We start from the raw sequence: 23,095 nt of genomic DNA, 5'->3' as shown, positions 1-23,095 counted from the left end.
GCAGCAGACCTCTCCTGCCTCGCCCGCTGCTCCCCTCAGCAGTGTTTGTCAGTCAGTCTGCCTGTTCTGTTCCTCACTCTCTCTCTGGTGAATTCTCTCACCCCCCACACCTCTGGCGTACACCTAAGTTCTTATATTCATAAATAAAGAAATCTTAAAAAAAAAAAAAAGATGTCAGCAGCTTAAGTTGTTCCAATCTCATTTAGGTCATATTTCTATAACATTGCTAATCTGAGAAATAATTTCAATGTACCTCACACAGTGCCAAGTACTTCACATTACCATGGGCTTCCCTGTACTCCAAAATACCTAACTCATTACTATGCACACTGGAAAATGTTTCAGATTTCCAAACCACACATACATTAGACCCTAAAAGAAGCTAAAATCTAGTCTTTGGTTGGCAGGGATTTAGAGTTGAGCATATCCAACACACATTTATTCCTGTCATTTTCATGGCATGAATTATAATATCAAAAAACAGTGAAACATGTATTTGTAAACAGGATAAAAGTGACCCAGCAGCTGAGCCGTATCTCTTCACAGACTAATGACACGCCATCTCTGAGCCCTGTGAGAGAGAAATCCTGGAAACAAAGAGCGTTGCCTCCCAGGCTACACCACAGGAAAACAGTTGCCTTACACCACAGGAAAACAGTTCTAAAATAAGTACTTCCAAGACAACGTGGGCGAGAAGACAACATCCCAGCAGAAGGACCAACTCCTCAAGTTTAAAGAAAGGCAATAAAGGTGGAAGAGAAGGAATTCACACTAAGTAGGAAAAAATTATGGGCTGCCTGAAAAATGAACAATTGAACAGAAGCCAAATGTTGTAAAAAGTAACCTCTGTGATGACCAGAAAGTTGTAAATAAGCCACTCAGGTCTGAAATCAACCTCTTGCCATAGTACATTCACAGACACCTCATGAGGGAATCTTTTAAAAAGGTGTTCCTGGAGTAAACGACATATGCTTGCACCAGCTTCCATCTCAGTAGTGAAACCACGCAGTGTGCATTCTATTTTAAAAATCACTGCTGCTCTTTAATTTGTAAACCCGCTTACACTGGGCTAGTAAGGCAAGAAAAGATACACTGCTCTCAAGAATTTCGGGCTGATGGTACTTCTAAGCCACGGCAAACATTCAAGAGCATTGCAAACATTCAAGGAGTATCTCAGTTCTCAAACTGAACTCAGATAGGCAGGTCTCTCATTGCCTGGTTATAAATATTACTCAGGACCTGAAAAACGGAAATGAGAGATGACAAAAAGGACTGTCTCTGTTTGTAGATATATCAGAAATACATAAAATATTCTTGCCAAGTATATATGAATTTCCTTATATTTAAAATGAGAATACTACTTTGGCTTGACTCACGGTTCCGAGGCTCAAACACAGGAACATGTGTATATAAACCCTGTGAATTCTAAAGTAATTTAGCTAAGGGGCCTCCCTGCTGGCACAAGGGATTAGGAGGCAACCTATGAAACTGTCCACAGCCACTGCAGCACGAGTTTGATCCCCGGCCAGGGAGAGACCCACATGGTGTAGCAGACCTCTCCTGACTCGCCCTCTGCTTCCCCTTGGCAGTGTATTTCAGTCGAGCCGCCTGTTCAGCTCCACACTCTGTCTCGGGTGGATCCTTTTACCCCCCCAATTCTGGCCTATACCCCAGTTCTTGTATGCATAAATAAATAAATTAAAAAAATAATTTAGCTAACATTATCTGAGCACCTACAATATGCTAGGGCCTAGGGGTCACTAGAATTAATTTGTTATGTTATTAACATACTGTACTACTTTCCAGAGCACTTATTTCACTGTTTTTTTTTTTTTTTTTGAGTCAGACAAGCTGTTATGGAATTGTCCAAAAATGGATCAGCTGGTAATAAACAAATTAGGCTTTTTCAAATTGCTCTATGCTAGCAATTTAATAATCTATTCAATTTTAATAACACTGAATATCGTATCCAAATCCATTCACATGGAGAGGAATTCATGACTTCTCCAAATAATTTTGTCACAACTGAGAAGGCTGATTAATAACCAGGAAAATCCTAAGGTAATCAAGTAAAAGCCAATTTTGTCCTAGTCGCTCAAGTGATAAGTGGTTGTCTGTGATCAGGAAGCCATTTGTGAATTAAACATTGCTTAGGTCGGCACCACCTGGCCCAAAGTTGCTTATTGCTGCATAAAATGAGATAGATCAATCAGTTTCTGTCCAAGCACATACAGGGGAGTCCAAAAGTAAAAGCTGTGTTATCAATTCAGCAAATATTTACTGATCATCTAATATGTATTAGTTGTTGGAAATAAAAGGAAAACTGGTAACAGCTGGATGGACTGCCACTTATAATACTCTCACATTTGGTCAAGTCAGCCTCTCCAGTTGGCTCTGTTGCCCAGATCCCTTGAACAACACAGTCAACAGCTTACCGGGCATCCCCTTGGCATATGGAATGCAATATGCCCCAAAATAAATTCATCTCGGCTGCTGCCTGATCCTGCCACTCCAACTTCCTTCGTCATTTCTATTATATAGGAAAATGGCACAATCACCCCTCCTGTCTTCATGCCAGAATCCTGAGAATCACCTTTAATACCCTCATTAAATTTATCCACCAAACCCCATAGATTACATCATCAGGTCATTTCTATTCCATTTTAATATCTCCCGTATCCATCTGCTTGTTTCTATTTCCACATTTACTACTGTCATTTATGTTCTCAGAATGCCTCACTCAGCTTACTAATAATGTCCTAAACTATTTTTCTTCTCTTTCTTCCTTCTCATCACAAACTTTCTTTGAATGCATCCTTTATTCTGCTGCTAAAGTGTTTTTTCCTAAAATGAAACACTGAAAATTCTATTTTCCAGTTTAAAACCCTTTAATGGTTCTTTGGGTTAAAGTTCAGATCCTAGTAAGACCTAGAACTATTTTAAGGTATAACTTCTTCTCTCCAGCTTCACCTGCCATATCTCCATACTCATCTTTCTCTCCATTAATTCAAAACTAGTCGGAGTTTCTAGAACATAACACACTTTCTGTAGCCTTCGTGCCTTTGTAAATCTTGTCAATAGGAGTCCACACTCAGGGCAAGTGTCAAAGTTTTCCCTTGACGGCTAGAGTATGTTTAGCTATCATTCCTCTTTTGTTCCCATTAAACAAAAAATGTTCAGTCATCTGTCTTTTCCATTAGACTATGCGCTCCTTGCTGGGGGGGGGGGGAGCGGCGGTAAAAATTTGTTACTTAGTTCTGTATCTCTCATAGTTTCTGGCACATAACAGACGTTCAGTTAAAAAGCTAAAAATTTACTAAATGAAACCAGGTGACTCAGGAACTTCTATTTTGCATTATGCTATTCAAAAACTTAAAAAGCAGGCATGTTTAGAAAGAACATAAAAACCACTCACTTGACCAGATCCATTGTCTAGTCTAGCATTTTATCGCCTATGTTAGCAAAATTATAGGAAAACTCACATTAGTGTGTTGTTCACCATTTACCAGGTACTGCACTAGTCACTTTAACAAGTGACTAATTTTTCACAACCTCACTATGAAAATCGTCATTTCTGGATGAATTCACCCTCTGATAGATGAAGAAACAGAAAGGTTAAGTAACTAGAGCTATTAAATGATGAAGCTGGGATTTAAATTCAGGTCTGTTTCTGGTTCTAAAGTCTACTTCTTCCCACAGCAACAGAAAGTATTGCAAATAGGACCAAAGGACTTATCGAGTTATGTTTAAAAGAATATATCAAGCCTGGCTATAATTTTGAGATGCACAATGATTGTCCAAAGTCCTCTTAGCAGAGTCTGATTTTAGTAGTCAACACTATACTTTAAAATATAAGGAGGGCCTCCCCAGTGGTGCAGCGGTTGAGCGCTGGGTTGCGAAGCTGCCCACAGCCTCTGCAGCGCTGGTTCCATTCCCAGCTGCTCCCCAGCCACCGGAGGAGGGTCCCACATGGCGCGCAGACCTCTCCTGCCGCCCGCTGCTCCCCTCAGCAGTGTACTTCGGTCCTTCTGCCTGCTCTGCTCCCTGCTCTGGCTCTAGTGAATTCTCTCACCCTCCCCGCACTTCTGACTGTACCCAGTGCTTGTATAAATAAATAAATAAATCTTAAAAAATAAATAAATAAATAAGGAGAAGGCTGGAAAGCCAGGAGAAAAGACTGAGGCAAAAAGGAAATGAAAAATCTATGACAGGGCCTCCCCTGGTGGCGCAGCGGTTGAGCACTGGGCTGCGAGGCTGCAAGCAGCCTCTGCAGCTGCTCGCAGCCTCTGCAGCGCTGGTTCATTCCCCAGCCACCGGTGAGGGTCCCACAAAAAAAACCCAAAAAACAAAAAAACTATGACACCTCTAATTTAGCAGGTAACATCACTGAGGAATTTTAACTGACAGTGTTGTGCCTTTGGTTAGGACCTTCAGTAAGGGTCACTGGGTTGAGTCTGAACAACTGCATATACCAAATTGGCCCAGAAATTTTAAAGCGATCTTTTTTGGGATCTGAATAAATATATGGCTGTGCCTGGACCCATCCACTGTAACAGACAAAATTGAGACTTAGTGAGTCAGCAGTGCTAATTCAGATGTTGCTTATTTGGACTGAAGGAAGAATCTATAAGAGGAAAGATATTACAATAGAAAGGTCAGCTGCCTATATAAAGTACTGCAATGCTCTCTTGTTGGGATCAAGAATACGACAAGAATGTTAGACAAATATTTAATTGAGAAGGAACACTATTTGAAGATGTTCCATTTCACTGAAAAAGTCAATGGCTTCTGCTAAGTGTAATAATTCAGTTTTTTTTTTTTTTTTTGGAATTTTTTTTCCAAAGGCTTTCTCTATAAGCTACTTATTCAAAGGGATTATGTGTCAGAATCATCAAACCCTGTGTATGCATGTGCCTTTGAATTATAAATTACCTCTCTCTTGACTTAGATTCCTGATATTAAGAGCAGAATATGGGTCTTTAAGTATTCAGCTACCAATCCATTAAATACAATCCAGAGTCTTTTTCTTTCCAGGTTATTTGTGAAGGAACTTACACATTTGTACAAACTATCAAAAGAACCACAGTTATGCTTACAAGACTATCTTCTAAGCATCACAATGAAAGTAAATCCCTGAAATTTTTCTAAAATTTTGCTACATGAGCAAGTCACGTAGGCTTTTTTTCTGGAGAGCCTCTGCGGTAATTTTCCCCACACACATTTGATCACTTGTTTCCTGCTTAGTGACGGTCAATTTTACCTTTGGGTGGCAATATAAAGGACAAAGAGAATCTCCCATCCTATCTTTCTCTAGAGCAGACAAGGACCAGGTGCAGACAGCAGTATCACTGACATCCTGGTCACTGGACTTCAGGGAAGTACTTTCATCTCAGGACCATGCTTAGATGTTGGAATGAGGAAGAATGCAAGTATGCCAGCTGCAAAAACTAAACTTTCCTCTTGATAATGTACTATGTTCTATTTATTATCCATTTAAAAAGATTTTTTCCTATATGGATAGTTATATACATGATAAAGATCTTAAAGTACACTAAAATAGTAATGATAGGGCTGCAAATAGCGTAATTTTTCTGTGTTTTTCTGAATTTCCTATACTTTCTAAAATGAAGATGCATTACTTTAATATAAAAGGCACGCAGACCTCTCCTGCCGCGCCCACTGCTCCCCTCAGCAGTGTACTTCATCAGTCTGCCTGTTCTGTTCCCCGCTCTGGCTCTGGTGAATTCTCTTACCCTCCCGCGTATCTGGCCTGTACCCTGGTTCTTGTATAAATGAACAAATAAATCTTAAAAAAAATAATTTAAAAAGTGGTATTAAAATATTTTCTCATGCAAGTTTTGGTATCTGGTTCCATAATGAAGTGATCTGTAAAACCTGAAGTTTGGTAAACAATTTATGAAGGAAGTATTAATAAATCATTAATGTTCTTTATGCTTTTTAAACAGTTAAGAATAATGGAAACTAGACTTTTGGTGGAAAACAAAGATAAAACTTGCAAGCTAACCAGAGATCTGAGGCATCCATCAGGGAAGGAGAAAAAGTAGGGATCAAAACAGGGGAAGGAAGAGTGCAAGGGACTGTGGTGACTGGATCACTGGTGCAGGTGCTGTGCTGGTAGGAGAACTAAGAGGACTACACCTTAGGGGAGAAATCAAATATTATACAAAAATTAGCAATGATGTAAGAAAATTAATAATGTACGAAAGTACATTTTAAAATATATATCTCCAAATTTAAAATATATATCTTTTATATGGAGAATATAAAATCTTTTTTTTTTTTTAAAAAAAGATTTATTTATACAAGCACTGGGTACAGTCAGAAGCGTGGGAGGGTGAGAGAATTCACCAGAGCCAGAGCGGGGAATAGAACAGGCAGACTGATGAAATAAACTGCTGAGGGGAGCAGTGGGAGTGGCAGGAGAGGTCTGTTGCGCCATGTGGGACCCTCGCAGGTGGCTGGAGATCAAACCAGCACTGCAGAGGCTGTGGGCAGCTTTGCAGCCCAGCACTCAACCGCTGCACCACCAGGGGAGGCCCGAATATAAAATCTTAATAATTTAGTGAGCTGGTTTTGAAAGTTAAAGTCTATAATGACAGACTTAATATACCTGGTTGGAAAAGAAGTAACTCAAATTTAAGGTGTAGCTTCATTACATTTTTGTTTAATGTGTTCTGACACAGTGCTGGCAAGGATTTTCTCAGCAATGTGAATAAAAATGTGGTTCTTTCTGTTTTTAATTCCCTAGTAAATTTTCTTATTAGATATCAGCCTCTGAAATAAGTGAAGACACTCAAGGAATGATCACTGTCTTGCTCAAGTCAACTAGGAATACCAAATGTAAGGATCCAATTATCCCCTAACTTGACCTGAACAATAATCCTAGATTATAGACCAACACTGTTATATTTCACTTCAGAATGGTTTACCTTTCTTAAAATATTATCTTTGGCAAAGAAACATGAGCCAGAGCAATAAAGACATCTAGTTCCAAGACTGGATTTAACTAAGGCTGATCACCTTCCATCCTGCCAGCTTGGCAACTTCTGGCAAGTTCTCAGCCAGGTCCTCATATTTTACAGACTATCAACACACAGAACTTTGAAAAACAAAAAACTATGATAGATAAAGAACTAAGATAGGTACACTAGAAGATTTAATATTCCTGAATCTAGATCCTCATAAAGAACATTGAATAGGCCACTTTTACCAGTTTAGAGGTACATATACCTCAAATACATACATACATACATACATACTGTCTTTTAAGAAAGAAAATAGGGGAAATATTTCTGATCAGTCACAAAATTTACAACCAGTTTGAAGTTGAATAGATTTATTGCTGCTTCTAAGCTGAAAGCATATCCTTCTATTAATATCCACAGATCTGGCTTCCTGAAATTAAATTTTTCATAAAAAGAGAATCTGAGATTTAGTGTATTACCTTTGTAGTCATTTTACACAAAGGAACACTAAATCCACCAAAACCTATTAAACTCCCTTTGGTTTTTACATTTTTCTCATTCTAGTTTGCCATTCTATTAAATAAACTGTAAACACTGCTTCATGTGTGACCAGCTCTCTAATGTCACTATCATCTTTTCAATGACTCTGAGGCTTGTTGAAAGGCAAATACCTCAGGGAAAGTTAACACATTAAAATTGTATCAGTGTTTCTATACATCAGAAAAAAGGGATTTAGGGATTCATTAGACTTTTATTTTTTTTTTATTTTTTTATTTTTTTTTTTTTATAGAGGCACGTTTTCTTTCTTTCTTTCTTTATTTGTTTGTTTGTTTGTTTTATACATGCACTGGGTCAGTCAGAAGCGCGGGAGGGCGAGAGAATTCACCAGAGCCAGAGTGGGGAGCAGAGCAGGCAGAAGGACCGAAGTACACTGCTGAGGGGAGCAGTGGGCGGCAGGAGAGGTCTGCGCGCCATGCGGGACCCTCCTCCGGTGGACGGGAAGCAGCCGGGGATCGAACCGGCGCCACAGAGGCCGCGGGCAGCTTCGCAACCCAGCGCTCAACCGCTGCACCACCGGGGAGGCCCTCATTAGACTTTTAACACAATTTATATAGTTTTTAAAAAAGTCTTGATAGAAAAAGGGAGTGAGCAGAAGGTAGCTACGGGATTGGAGAAAGGGTGTGCACAGACACACAGACACCCACAGAGCACATTACCCTTGCTTTGCAAACCCAGTAAGAAACGCTTTGCACTGCAAATGCCCATAGAACCAGCAGGAATCGTGGTTATCTTGCTAAGCACAGAAGGAAGATACCCAGCAGAAGAGTCCAGCTCCTGGTTCTTAACTAAAGTAAACAATAAATATTACAGTCACTTAATTTATCAACACTGTATTTAAATAATACCCCCAAATGATCTGCAACATGCAAACTAAAAAATGTAGAATCCAATGCTGATAAGATCAGTTAATGCGAGTGCTTTGTTTCTACATTGTTCTCTATTCATAGTTTATGTCTCAGCAAAGCATGTTACATGCTTTGGGAAAAGCTCTAAAAAACAAAACATACATCTTAATACATTAATATATTACTGATAATTGTAAATTTACTTCTCTTTTGAAAAATTAACAATATAATTGTTTTCCTTGGTTGATAATAATCAGGAACATTAACCTGATGATTTGTTTAAAAGTTTGTTAAGTTTAATGCTTTTAAATGGGCACTTGCAATAAACGACAAATCAGATATGGTAATGACTTCCTGTATAAACCCACATGTAAACAGCACATTAAAATGACAAATCAAGCAGTAGTAGCCCATTCTTCAGCCAAAAAAGGACACAAACAAAGAATAAAGTTTCCAAAAAGGAAAACATCCCTGGGCCCCTACCCCCAAAAGTTTCATAATTAATAGCTTTGGTACACTTTCCATGGAAAAATCAGGCCAATCAAAGTACATTAAAATCACAAACACTCACATTGGGGATAAGCTAACGACAGAGTAAGCATGGGATAACAAAGATGATTTAAAAATTTTACCTTTCCTCTCTATCGTGCCTTTTTTTTTTTTAGACATTTCTCTTCATTCTAAATCTTTTCTCTTATTTACACCTTCCCTCACTTAAAAAAAACAAAAAGTTGTATGTTATTGGTCCCTAGCTTGAAATATTGATATATCTTTGTGGTGCTTACTAGCTTCTCCATGAATTTCAAAGTCATTTTCATGGTCCACTGGTATTCATTTGCATATAAAGATTACATATGGATAAAGGAGCTTATTTAGGAAGATGCTGGCCTTTATTAAACTAGAGCAGCTAAATTGCTCTTTAAAGGAAAATCTCTTGATGATACAGTCTTTCACACATGCCGGCAAGAAGATTTGCCAATGACAATTACCCTTCAAACACAGTTTTTATAATTTCCTAAATTTGTGCTGCTATTAGATTATCCCCAGAATAGGTGAATGTAAAAGCAATCAGCTTCAAAATCAGTGCCTGATGCAAAATTTTAGCTATTGGGTAATAGAAAATTTTGCCTTAACTCTGCACTCACCAGCAAGGATTCCACAGACCAAATGAGTGTTCTCAAACCTGAATAGAGCCATGGAAGTCAAAGTGACTGAGCAAACATTAAAGGTCATACTAAACAAATCTAGGAGACCAGAAGCCATTGGTTGGTCAAATGTATTTCATTATAGGAAGAAGGGTTGAGGTGGAGATCTGGAGATGGAAACTATAATAGTTAAAAACAAACAAACTGATCATTTAGTGGAACAATTTCTCATATTCCCATTCCAAAAATGTTAAAGCTGTAGTAAGCATTTAAGAAAAACATTATGCCCTGGTCTGATATCTAGAAAACAGCAAATCAGTTCCATAGAACTAAATACAATAGGAAACTATTACTAGATATTAACTAACTGTTAACTACTCTTTTTTTAAAAAAAACTTTACAATGAAAACTGTTTTCCATGTTAACATTTTCAAAAATTCCTAAAATGGACAAGACTGAAGAAATGCTGCAAAACTTTCATCTTGCTCAGAGATGACCACAAGGTACATACAGACTTTGAGCTAGTGAGGAGACCATTCCAAAATGTGGAGTGTTTGTTTCAAGCAATCTCCTGGCCAATACAATGGAATCTAAGAATGTGAGAGAATGATAAGGTTTATCCAAGGTCAAGTAAGAGATAAAGTGATAGACCTTCTGTTAATTTTACATTACAGGAGCAAGCTCTCCAAACACCCACATAACCACACCCACGCCATTCTTCACTCTTCAACAGGATCAGAGTGGAAATACTGGATGGTTAATAACGACTAATTTGTAGAGTGCTTTAAAAAAATAATAACAAAAGGCAAATTCAGTCTATTAAAAATGTTTCCAACAGATGTGACATTTGTATGTGTTACAGTGACTGATTATGTTGGTGAGAAAAAAGTTATTTTAAAAACTTGGGTACAAATAATTCAAATGAGTTCCAAGGTGATTTAAAACATTAATATTCTGAGAATTGAACACATGCCAATAGATTAACTGTTGTAGTATTACTTTTTCTACATCATAATCAGAAAGTTAAAAAGTTAGTTTCCATAGTTTTATATCACACCAGTATAAATCAAATCACTTGGAAGTGCTAAAGTATGTAAAGGTTAGGCTGTCAGAGAGCCAAGCAAACTTAGAATGCAGGTTTTTTGTGATATGTTTCCACAAACTATAATGACACTTTCTTGTCAACAGATTCTGGGCTACAAGAAGCTTCTAAAACTGTCCTATCCTGATTCTTTTACCTAAAAAAAAAAAAAAAAATTCCCAAGTGTTATCCATGAAGAAACTGAGATTTCCAGGAACTTCAAATTGTTCTTTCAGAGAGAGCTGGTCAATGGGTAGGGACTTAAAGCTGAATAAACCACAGGGAAGCAACCCATACACAACAGAGCCAGAAAGAAAAAGAGCTGATTGAAAAAAAAAACAATGAAATCTAGAAAAAGAAAGGAAGAAAGCAGAATAGAGGCTGGAAGACTGGGAAGTATCTAGATGGCAGGTCATCTGAAGGCAAGAACTGACTAATTCCAACATGACAGGAATTCTCACTATGTGAAGAGCTTATAATGTGCAAGAAGACAGAAAATTCTTCAGAATACCCTGCTTTGGAACTAGTTTTAAAAGCTACAGAGAAAGTGATTTTTTTAATTTAATATATGAATGATTTGTATGTGAAAATTAGCACTGTTCATATATGGAATGTGTTACATATCTTGGGAAATATTTAGTCATAGGCTGGGAAGACACTTGGTCTCCAAAAGGTCTCTAAATCTTTAAATGATGTACAGAAGAGTCAAACATTAAAGCGAAAAGGAGTTTGATTAGGAACATATCCACTTAAAATTCTGACAGTGCTACCTCTTTGCATCCCTTTAATACATAGCAAAATGCCTTGCTAGTAGCAAATAAAAAAATGAATGGATAGAAGTAACCATGTTTTCCCATTAATTCTTATTCTTCATGTTCTGAGATGGGATCCTGGGCATATGAAAACCGTTTGTTAAAGAGACAGTAGAGGAGACTGAATTGCATTTTTTATTGCATTCAAAGACTATGCCTTCCAGCCTTTTCACCTTTGAAACGTTAGCTTTCTTCCCTTACTTACCCCAAACAGGATTCTGACTATGATAAAGTGGAGGACTGCCCTCTAGGACATCAATCACAAACGATAAGAGAAGCAACCCTAAGGCATCTATTTCCTCACTAACCTGCCGCCTATACATTCAGTTAGGCTATTGTTAAAACTGTTTAGCTTTTAGCCTGTATCTCCAATCTGTGGGAGTACTAAACCACTTTCTCTCTCACTCTCCATTTGTCTTTCAGGTTTTGGTGTGACAGGAATTTCATTTATGAAATACTTCACAAAATTGGAACTGTTGATCACAGCCATCCCTCTTCCTCTTCCAAACTAACTTTATATGGCTCCCTCACTCCAACACCCTTCAGGCATGCATTTCTAGATCTGCACCAATATGTGTCTATTTGCATGTCGTTCTGCTGCAGAGAATGGAATTCCTGAGACAGGAGGAGCAAAGCAGCAGAAATGAGAGCAGCCCCATGGCTATTCATCACAGAGCAGAGGGGGCAGGCTGGTTCTCCTGCATGCCATGCAAAACAGAGATTAAAAACAAGTTCTTGTCTCTGTTTCTTGTGTCAAAATTACAAACAACAGGTGGGTAATCTGAATGCAGGGAAAAAAAACCCAAAAATTTTATGTTTAATAAAAACAGTGAACAAGTCCTTCTCGATAGGTAGAGAATGCTAAGCAACAATAAGAAAGAGTTTCATATTATTTTTTAATTTTTTGTCTTCCTTTTGTAAATACATGATCACTGGGTAAAGTCCAAGTTAAATTTTGATTGGTAATGCCTTCTAAAACTAACTGAACCTCATGGGTCCTTTTAAATGCTTCTCTTGGAAGTATTACAGAAATGACTTAGGAAAGTAGGAGAAGGTGAATTAACTTATATGCACAGAAATTTCACAGCAAAACTTACAATAATATTTAATAAAAAAAAATGTACTAGCATCTACAATGGTAACTGGAAATCAAATCCACTGATAATCCTTAGTCTAATCTTAGTCAACAAAACCATTACTTTCTCCCTTCAAAACTTTTACTGAAGTTACGTGTAACCAAGTAGTGAAATTGGCCTGTGCAAACCAAAACTCCTTTATATTTCAAGTGTTGGCCTAAGAAACTAACTAAAAGATGGGTTCCAATATATAGATGCTGAGGCTTTATTTTCCAACATGGTCCTCTCTAAGGACATGGGTAAGATGAATTGCTTAAGAATATGATAAATCTGGAAAGATATTTTTAACTTTAGTAGTGCTTGGTCAAGTATCAATTAAGAGGTAGATGGAGACAAACTGCTTGCTTTTATATTTAGAATTTCAAGAAGCTTATGCATGTTTCTTTGCTTTTTAATTTCCACCCCCCCTAGTCCCAAAAGCTAAATAAGAATTGAACAACAACCAGAACTTCTGGTTCCAGTAACATGTTACAAATTCTGGCTCCTAGAACATGTTACAAATTCATTTTCATGAGGCAGGTTTGTCTCCACATTACTAAAGAGAATCTGGGCACCAAGTAGTTAAGTGAACTTCTCACAGATACCCTAGAAATGATTGATGACAAAACCAAGGCAAAAACCCAAGAGTTTTTTTTATTGGTCTATATCGATACTTTCAGTTCAAATAGGTATTTTTACTATGAATGCTATTAAAAAGCTGAACCAGGGCAAAACCAATACACAGTTATTTGGATCTGTCTCTGATACTGAGAATGGAATGTGACGTGAGAAGAAAACGAAGACTACATTTACCGGCTTAGTGTTACAAATATCAGCAGCATTAACTTTAGGTAATACAGAGCTGTAATGTACAATGTTTTTCCTCTGATAATGTGATGGGTATATCTTTTGAGCCCGCACTTCCAGCTTAATCCAGTACAGGGCTTGAACCTTCTCCTCTTGACCATTCTTACCCTATTAGTAGAAGAAAGCTCTCCTCTGACCGTGGTAAGGATCTCTGAGGACTCCTGAAAAGTACATTTGGCTTACACTAGACTTTTAATGGACTTGGGTTAATTCAATTTCAATATAAGGGGAAACAAAGTCCAAGGTAAAGTTTACGGTATTAATTAATAAAAAGCTGTGTACAAGGATGAAAACTGGACATGTAATCTGAAACTGTTATAAAAGTATCAATAAAATTGTAAGATTATTTCCTGTACAGTTCTTTGAAAAAAAGATTTAAAAGACTAACCAATGCTATAGTTTTATTATTTCATAAGAAAACTCTTTATCTCTATTTCACAGATAAAAGGGAGTTACTTATGGTGATCTCCTTCATGTTAGAGAGTAATTTTGCAGTATTTCAGGTTGATCTGAGGTCTCTTTTCTTAAGTGAATCGATATTTTGCTTAGTTACATAATATTTGCTATAAACAGACATAGCCTGTGACATGAAATATACATACACCAGATTTTTAAATTTAACCCGCTCCTGCTTCTTTCCCCATTCTAGGGAAAGCCTATAATGACAGAGAAGCAATTTTCAGGAAATACCAGAGAGTTATTTCTACATGTCTCCCGAGACAACAGCACAAAGGTGTGTGAAGCACAAAAGATTCTTGGCTTTACTGTTCTCTTTCTTTGCTCTAATAATCATCTTCTTAAAAACAAAAAGTCTGGTTTAGAAGTTTCATCAACTAAAAAGTGTTGAGAAGTAAAACAAAGTACAATAATGTCAGTTTGATAACCCTCTGAATTCAATTTCAAAACAAAAATTTGAGACATAAACTAAATCATTCATATTGGTACAATCAAGTGCCATAAAAAGCAAGCTACATGCAAGATTTCATTAATATTGAGGTTAAAAAAATAACAGGTTAGGTATCCAAGTTGTGTTGTGAAGAGAGAGCACACTTGTATTTACTTTGGGGAAATTTTAAAAACCCACATGCAAACAAACAGAGGACACATACTTGTCACGACAGAACAGTAACTCACAAGACCATCAATTAAAAACAATTGATTTGAATACAAATGTAAGAACCAACAGGTTTAAAGTCTATTGTGAAAACAAAGTATACCAATATATGCTGTAAGTTTATAATGGCTAGATATTGTTTCTAGCAGTATTATTACTTATGTCATAAAGAAGTAACACAGTCTTTTAATTCAGAGAAGGGTATGTTTATGTACAGATCTTGAATTAAATCTGTGTTCCAGGACTTTTAAAGATGGGGAGAAAATTCAGCCCTGGCTGGAGGCTAAGGGACACCAGCACCATTTTCCTTAAATCACCATCATTTCACTTATGAGATGGCATTGTTTAGCTTTGCAGATCTTTTCATTACACCAGACAGAATAAAGTCATTTGTCCTAATACATCTCAGAAATATACATAAGAAGGCCACAGAAGTCAAAAGCCCTTTCCAAAAAAGGCCTTTGAATATACTGGTTTGATATCTCAAGAAAAGGAGTGGTTATGGATTCTTAGATTAGAATGTATTGTTTTAAGGCTTTTGAAAGGTTAGCATGTTGAATTTTTTTTTCTTATACTATAGAGATCATGCCACACAAATGACTATAGAAGATATGGAAAATATTCCATCAGAGGTTTCTATGGAGTATCCTGCTTTGTGTGAAACATCGAAGAGGAGGGCACAGCAATAGGAAACAATAAGAACATGCAGGACAAAAGAGTTAAAGCTTTTAGGGAAAGTGCTAACCTGCCACATGCTTAAATCTGATTTGTCTAAACTTGTTAAACTTCATCAAGGAAGACTAGCTTGGGTAATCCATGGCTACTCCTTTATACCCCACAAGATATATTCTACAATGAATCACATTTTATTGACAGATAAATGTCCACAAGGGCTCCTGTGGGATATTGAACTAATTGAGATCAGAGGGCATTGTACAGGTGATAACACAGTAGAAGCCAATGACAAAAGTTCAAGGGTTTTAGTCTTGACATTTCAGTCGTGTACCCTGGTTTCCGATCACAGAAAGACCAACCACCAAACAGCCAACGCAAGAACCACGAGAAAAGACATCATGAAAGGAATACGAGGAGATGGAAAAGTACTAGAGTAGAGGTGGCACTTTTTGAGAGACTTGTGATCCTCAGGGATTGGAATAGAAACCTTGGGAAGAATTTCTTCATGTTCTTGCTGGGACAAGGCTCTTTCAGAAGATCTCGCTTGCCTTTTAATTTTCTCTTCATCCTGCACTAACAGAGCACGTTCCTGTGTCTGCTTTCACGGTAGAAGATCAAGAAAGACAGAGAAAGATGAACAAAATGACAGATGGGAAAATGCTCAAAAATGACACTTGGGGATGTGCAAAGGATTTGGGAAGGTCTTTTGGACATTCTTTATTTTTCTTTACTTTGGCAATTTATTCTGGCAAAGTTTCTATAAAAGTATCTCAACAGGGGACTATACCTAAGGGAAGAAATCAAATACTCTCCAAAATTTTAAATGATGTAAGAAAATAAATTTTAAAAAAGGTATCTTAAAACTTTTTTTAATGAATGAAAATCAGAAATCCGGAAAGTGGACTTCCTTATAGTATGTATTCCTCCTTTGAATCTACTCACACATGAATTTTTGGTCATTTTTCATTAGTTTGGTGCTGCCAATTTTTTTTTTTAGATCAATTGGGCAAAGCCAATAATGAAGTTTTCTTCTTGCCATCAGAAAAGTTATTTTTATTACAAATAGAATGGCAGAATAAAAAATGTTATCCTCATATCTCCTCATATAGACTTTAAAAAAAACATTTTCGTTCAGCATGGTAGTTAGCTTTTTTTGCTCAAGGGAATAAAAATCTTAATCCTATACATTTTAAAGATAGCAAAAGGAAAAAATGTACAAAAGCTTAAATATGCCTCCAAGGTCTATCCAGAAAAAAAGAAAAACCAAATCCCACAAATCTCAACAATTGCAAACTCCCTCCCCCTCTTTCAGAATCATGATGAAAAATAGTACTAACAACCATCATAAAAGTTTATACATCACATTAAGCAAATATTTTTGACACTTTTAAGGAATTTTTTTTCCCCCAATTGTCCAAGTGAGAAGTTTTTGTCCCACTATAGTTTCTTTGCTCTGCCATCCAGTCAGGACAGATGTTATCTATGACAGGAAAAACTTGGCCCTAAGTTCTCTCAGTTGAGCCAGCCTTCTCTGATCAGTCTGAAAGTTTGACACTGGTTCTTTGCACACCCCTAAGTGATATGTATCAGGGAGAAAGTAGCTAGGGGACTGGTCAGCAAAAAAGAAAAAAAGGAAAAGAAAGGGTGCAAAATTATAATGATTTTTAAATGAAAATAAAGGAGGAGAAGAAAGACAACATAAAAAGAACAGGGTATAATTAAATTCATTTTCTCTCTGAATACATATTTATATCTTCATGCAGCTTTTTCAACCAGCCATGCGCCGAAATAAGCAAATTGAAAGCTGCAAAAGCTGCAGCAGTGGAAATGTTATGTGTTAGGCCAAAGGCTGTGGGTGTGAATTTACTAGTATAGCCAAAAGAAAAAAAAATTACTCAGCAGCTGCTGTTCAGTTCTGAGGGGATTATCTGCTTAATGCCATGACAAGAGCAAATTCCGATTGAGAAGCACAAGTCATAACAGCAGCTTTACCTCTGGCCCACCAACCTTTCTTTCCGAGGGAAGGATAGAGGTTTTCTTCACCTGGTTATACACAAATTATGTAAAATTCAGTTGCCTTACAATGCAACAACAATGCTGTCAAAGGTGGAAGAGGTATCCCCAAAGACAGAAATATTGTCCTAATTATTAAAGAAAAAGTCAAGATGCCAGAAAGTGGAATTGTCCTATCAAAAGTTACCAAAGTACAGTTCTTATTTATTCCATTATTCATTTAGGGGGTAATATACATAAGCACAGAGTTAAAGTTGCTCAAGTACTCCCCACTGGTCTAATTTAATTTATAAAAAGTCATTTCTTTGAAGTCCACTGTATGACACAACCATTCCTCAAATCAGCTCTGAGATGATTTCTGAAGGGTTTCTATTAAGATATAAGATGTTTTCTGGAAATGGAGACCAATTCAATATTGTCTTATCCAAGAGAGCAGTAAGTTACTTTTCAAAGAAGTTGAACATTTTTTATTACTTGAACAGAATCAAAAAGAAAACTTTTAGAAAAAAAATGCAGTTATAGTTTGCAGATAGGATTACTCAAGTAAGAAAAAGCAACAAGGCATGGATAGAGTTAAATATTTCTAGAAAGCAGTCACTGTCTCAGTTCAGGGTATGTTACCTAGATTTAGAATATAAAACTAATGTACATTTATATAACGGCAATTGGAGGCTGAGAGGACAGTGAATAGAAACAACTGCAGCTTATCTCTGGTAATTCTGTTTCACTTCCTGTCATTCAGGAATCAGTCTTTCTTAGTAAAACTGGTTCAACACTATTTGGAGAATTGTTTGCCAATTTTAACCACATTTGAAAAACATTAAAAAAATATCCTTAGTGGACCAACTTTTATCAACTTCTCCAGTTCCAGAAAGTAAGCAATAAGTTGGATAGTTTTCCATGATTATAAAAACAAAGGTTTTTTTCCAATTATTAAGGTATTACTTCACCATATTTAACTAACTGGAAATGCTATTACTTCAGAGAGAATAACAAGCATATAATTTTAAAATCATTAGATTCATTCATCTTGTCTTGGCGACTCTATAAATATTTAACCCATATAGGTTAAAGATTAAGTAAACAGTTTTTGAAAATATGCTCAAGGTAACTTTTAAGATAAACTCATTATACAGATTGATTCAGATATTTCTAAAACAGCTAATGACAACAATGATACATAAAGGAGAGCTCTGAAAGGTGTATCTGGCTCCCTCTAATTATGGCCATCTTATAAAACCACACATTAAAAGTTTGATGTTACTCAAAATAAATAAGTAGTTTTTCTAAAATTGAAACACTATCATTTATAGTTGGTGTTCTGCATTCTCTGGCTTAGGGACCTCATGAGTTTATTATATAATTGTGGTCAACCATTCCAGATATTTCTAAGTTGTGCAAATGTTCAAATAAAGTTAAAAAAAATGTTTATCCCTTTCCAATTTTGATCTTACTAAATTTAGTAAACTCTCTGGTCCTTGACAGCAGAGTTTGAACATAAAGTTCCACTGGCTTATGGTCAATTTGTAAACACACACTAGACAGAAGCAATCAGCTGCAGAGCTAGTTCTTGGAGTCTGATAAACCTCGAGAAGCTTTAAGAAACTCCTATAACTGATTGAGGAGCCCAAATCACTTAAAAAAGTACAGTGTTGGATTATGAATGCCTTAAAGCTACAATGAACTGGTAAGGCATCAAAGCTAAATTTCAGTTCCAAACTTTCTTTCACATACATAACATTAACAAGCAAAAACATTTATTTTATTCTCATAACTGGTCACATGGACAAAGTACTCACTCCTTCTCCTGTGGGGATTTGCCCGTTGATGTTAAGTGTTCTGAAGGGGGAGTGAGTGGATAAGCGCTTATCCCATTCACTAGGCCGTGGTTCTGGTACAGATTCCATGAAGTTCTTTTTCAGCTCACTGATGCTGGCATGATGTTTTTTGATTTCTTCTTGACTTTTGTCTAAATCCTATAGTTTAAAGGACAAAGATGCAAAACTATAATAAATACTCAGGGAAAAAACACTTGAAGGGAAGCCTGTCACAGGCTGTGGGCACTGGTAGAAAACAAACCACATCTAGGATAGATGTTATAATTCATATATTGCATTCAAATTGTAAATATACAACATGGTATATGTCTTTTTTTTTTTTTTAAACAAGGTGCTTTTCTTGGAAGCAGTGAAGCATTATAACCCCATGGTTTTAGTTTCAAACCCCATAGAGTTCACTCCTTAATTTTCTTCCCATTTGTGACACAGTGCTAGATCTCCTCATCCCAAGAAGGTAACCCCACAACTCATTTAGCCTCAGTTTAGTATGCACTGATGTAGGCTCAGCTCAGGTAGCACGGAGACAGCAATAAATAAGGAGACTGTTAAATGAAGTACATGGTCAAATATTCAGCTCCCACCATTACTGCTGTGTCTTGCTGAATTGCAACTGTCAGTATCTCTCTATGTAAGAGGACAATTCCACTTTCTGGCATCTTGACTTTTTCTTTAATAATTAGGACAATATTTCTGTCTTTGGGGATACCTCTCTCTACCTGGAAATAGTTTTGCAACCCTACTACTAGGTGGCTGCTATTGGTTTTGATAAACTAGAATAGCCCTTTCTTGACGTAAGGAATTTATTAATGAAATTCCTGGCTCAAGTCTCTAGGGCAGATTGTTACTACCTTTGAAACTCAAAGGTAATATAATGACTTTTCTTCTTTACCATCACTGTTCACAAAAACTAAGTCTTAAGCTTTCCAATGGCTGAGAGTTTCACTTCATCCATTAACATTTCAAAATAGGGACCTTCCTCCAGGAATTTCAATTGGGAGTGAATTAATAAGAGTTTGTCAAATATATTATCTCCTTGATGCAATTAACTTAAAATATGCTAGCAGATTTGAATACTGGACAACTAGGGGTGGACTCTTAAAGGGGATATTCTAGGGATAAGTGATCAAAAATAAGGTTAATAATTCAGGTTTATGTAACAGGGGTATATAATGACTTAAAAGGGAAAGTGGGCCAGAAATAATCTGGGAAATAGAACTTGAAGACAAAACTCAAACAGTCTCAGTCCAACATAGTTCTCAAAAAAACAAAACCCAAAACTCAAACTATGCTTGAGATCTATGCTTGAAATCAAAATATGTGGGAGCCCATCACTTCATGCTAAAAATTCTGTGTTTATTATATATCAAGGCAGCTCTGTATCCAAGAAAAGCATAATACTAAATATATTTCCTAATATGTTGTGTCAATTTTGGGATTTTTTTTTGGGGGGGGGTTTATGGAAACTAACCCATTTTGGGGGAAAAAAATAAGGACTCAAATCAAAACATGTTATTAAAGTTTTTTTTTTTTTTGGGGGGGGAGGGAACATAGGCTTCACCTAAATACAATTTTTTTCAAAACCAATGTCAAAGGGAAAATAACATAGGAAAACGAATCAGTGAGACATGACACAATTTTGATTCTTCATTCAGAAAATTTACTTAATAGTCCATATTTTTCAAAACTGAACCATATATATTTGCTTTGAGATTAGTTAAAGAAAAAACTAATCCCAAAAGGGCAATCCTGTCGCTCCCCCATAAGAGTATCTCTTATTGCTGGGATGAAATGTAAGTATAACTCATGAATATGGGCTTCACCATGGGGAAACGACAGCTTGCACTTTTGTTGTAGCTGAAAGCAAGAAAAGCATGTTTCCTCATTAAAGAAAAGCATATGAAGAAGCTGGGTCAAAGACTCAGAATAGGCTGAGCAACTGAGACCCATTCAGCATATATATATATATATATATATATATATATATATATATATATATATATATATATATAAGGCCCTGTGACCTGGCTCCTGACTGCAATTAAATCTGCACAACTTAACACATTTGGAGGAGTTTAAAGTGTAAATGGAGCAAAACAAAAATGAGCAAAATATGCTATGGTAAAACCAAGATTCTCTGGGTTAACCTCTTAATATCAAAGAATGGTGGTCTGTCACTCTTCTTGCCTAGCTTTTGATTGACTTGGAACCTGAGGAAATAAATGTTTCAATAAATCAGTAGCTTCTGAGGGAACTTTCTCCATCTTTCTTAGCTGGCTCTGTTGGAAACCTGTGGGGGCACAGAGTAAAATTAAGATCTCAAAGGGACCTGTTCCAAATAGAATTTGTCATAGACACTTGCTACAGGTTCTCTCTGGGAGATGGAGGAGGAGGCGGCAGATCTAAAAATGAACTCGACCGACCTTATTTGTGCCAGAACAAAGCATTAGTGGGGGTGGGGTAGGAGTAGGGGAAGGAGGGACGCTTAAAAAAAAAACCTGTGAAAGTGACAGATAACTTGAGAAAACCTCCTTGGGAGTTGGGGTGGGGGGAGGGAGGGCAACAAACTTTTTCACAATAACTAAAGAATCAGTGGTTAGCCAAATTACTTTGGTTGTTGTCAGGTTAGACACTTTTGATGCCTATCATCTTGTAATTTTAGCAGCAATTAAACCAAACACTTTGTTAAATATAAAATGTTCTCAAATGGTAGTTAGTAGTTTTAATTTTCAAAACCACACTTATTTAGGAATCTCCTATTATGGCTGTCAATGAAATACTTGGAAAAAACACATCACACACAAGGACTTTGAGTCTCAGAAGCCATACCACACCTTATGGAGTTAATGACAAATATATGATTGGTACTGCAGGTTCCAGTTAAGAGAATGAGCTAGTAAAGAAATTGGCATGTTTGGGATTGGAAGATATTACATGCTGAGTACAAAAAGATCAACTGATATCTGCTAGTCTTCTCTAGTCTTGCTAACTTTAGAAGAGGAAACATTCTGGTTCCTAGTTTCTGTTATAGGCTAATGCAAAGTGATCTAATATTCAAGTTTAGATCCAGCCTTGGACAACCTCACATTGCATGAGGTAAATGTATATAAAGCACTTGGCATTTGCCTACCACACAAGACATGATTAACAAAGGCTGGCCTTAATTTTCTTTCTTTTTTTAAAAAAAGATTTATTTATTTAAATAAATATATAAATTTATTTGGTAAAGGCCAGAGGTACGGGGGTGGAGGGTGAGAAGATTCACCAGAGACAGAGTGGGGAACATAACAGGCAGACTGATTGAAATACACTGCTGAGGGGAACAGCAGGCAAGACAGGAGAGGTCTGCTGCACCATGTGGGTAGCCCCCTGGCTGGCTGGGGATCAAACTTGTGCTGCAGAGGCTACGGATAGCTTCACAGTGCTGTGCTTAACCCCTTGCGCCACCAGGGAGGCCTTGGCCTTAATTTTCATTACTTTTACCAAAATATCTTATACATAGCAGGCACTCAAAATATACATATTGATAAGGAGTAAGACAAGGTTTAGTAATTATTAGAGGCCATTATATTAAAGTTCCTTTAAACTTTTGGTTTAGTAGTTTTACCACATTGAATGTGTTTATCTTTTAGGTTTCAGCTAAAATGTTATCTCTTCAGAGTTAACTTCCCTGTCCATCCTACTTAAAGTAGATCCTGTTTATTATCATAACATACTGCTTATTTTCTTCACAGCTTTTAGACTAATTGCAATCATTTTATCACGACTTGTTTATTATTTCTCTCCTCCCACTTCCCTACATTGTAAGCTTCCTGAAGGCAGAAACCATGTTTGTCATCTTCCTTTATATCTGTATTTCCTTTATATTTAAGTTAAATTACTGATGTCAGAATTTACATCCCTTTCTTCGGGCTTTGTCTTGAGGGGAATTGTAAAGCAATCTGGTCAGCTTCAATATAAGTGTTTTTCTAATGTGTAAATTAATGTGAATAACACAGAATACTTCCAGTTTCCTTAATTTTTCCTCATGGAGTTACTTAATTTCT

At 36.7% G+C, this 23,095-nt stretch overlaps 1 protein-coding gene across 8 annotated transcripts in view; it reads right to left on the bottom strand.

The window, feature by feature from the left end:
* The window catches only part of EPB41 (erythrocyte membrane protein band 4.1), a 152,728-nt gene that overhangs the window by 16,093 nt on the left and 113,540 nt on the right, over window positions 1-23,095 (bottom strand). For 6 of the 8 annotated variants that reach the window (XM_054691576.1, XM_054691569.1, XM_054691570.1 and 3 more), the window contains one exon: window positions 19,014-19,190. In XM_054691576.1, the coding sequence (XP_054547551.1) occupies window positions 19,014-19,190 (177 nt within the window). Of the gene's footprint in view, window positions 1-17,208; window positions 17,245-19,013; window positions 19,191-23,095 lie in introns of all 8 variants that reach the window. The other 2 variants (XM_054691572.1, XM_054691574.1) reach the window with 1 other exon arrangement.

This window comes from Talpa occidentalis, unplaced genomic scaffold, assembly GCF_014898055.3.
Source record: "Talpa occidentalis isolate TD23 unplaced genomic scaffold, MPIMG_talOcc4v2.1 talOcc4.9, whole genome shotgun sequence".
NCBI lineage: Eukaryota > Metazoa > Chordata > Mammalia > Eulipotyphla > Talpidae > Talpa > Talpa occidentalis.
Note: the sequence above shows the minus strand (reverse complement) of the source record. Positions and strands in the feature narration are given on the sequence as shown.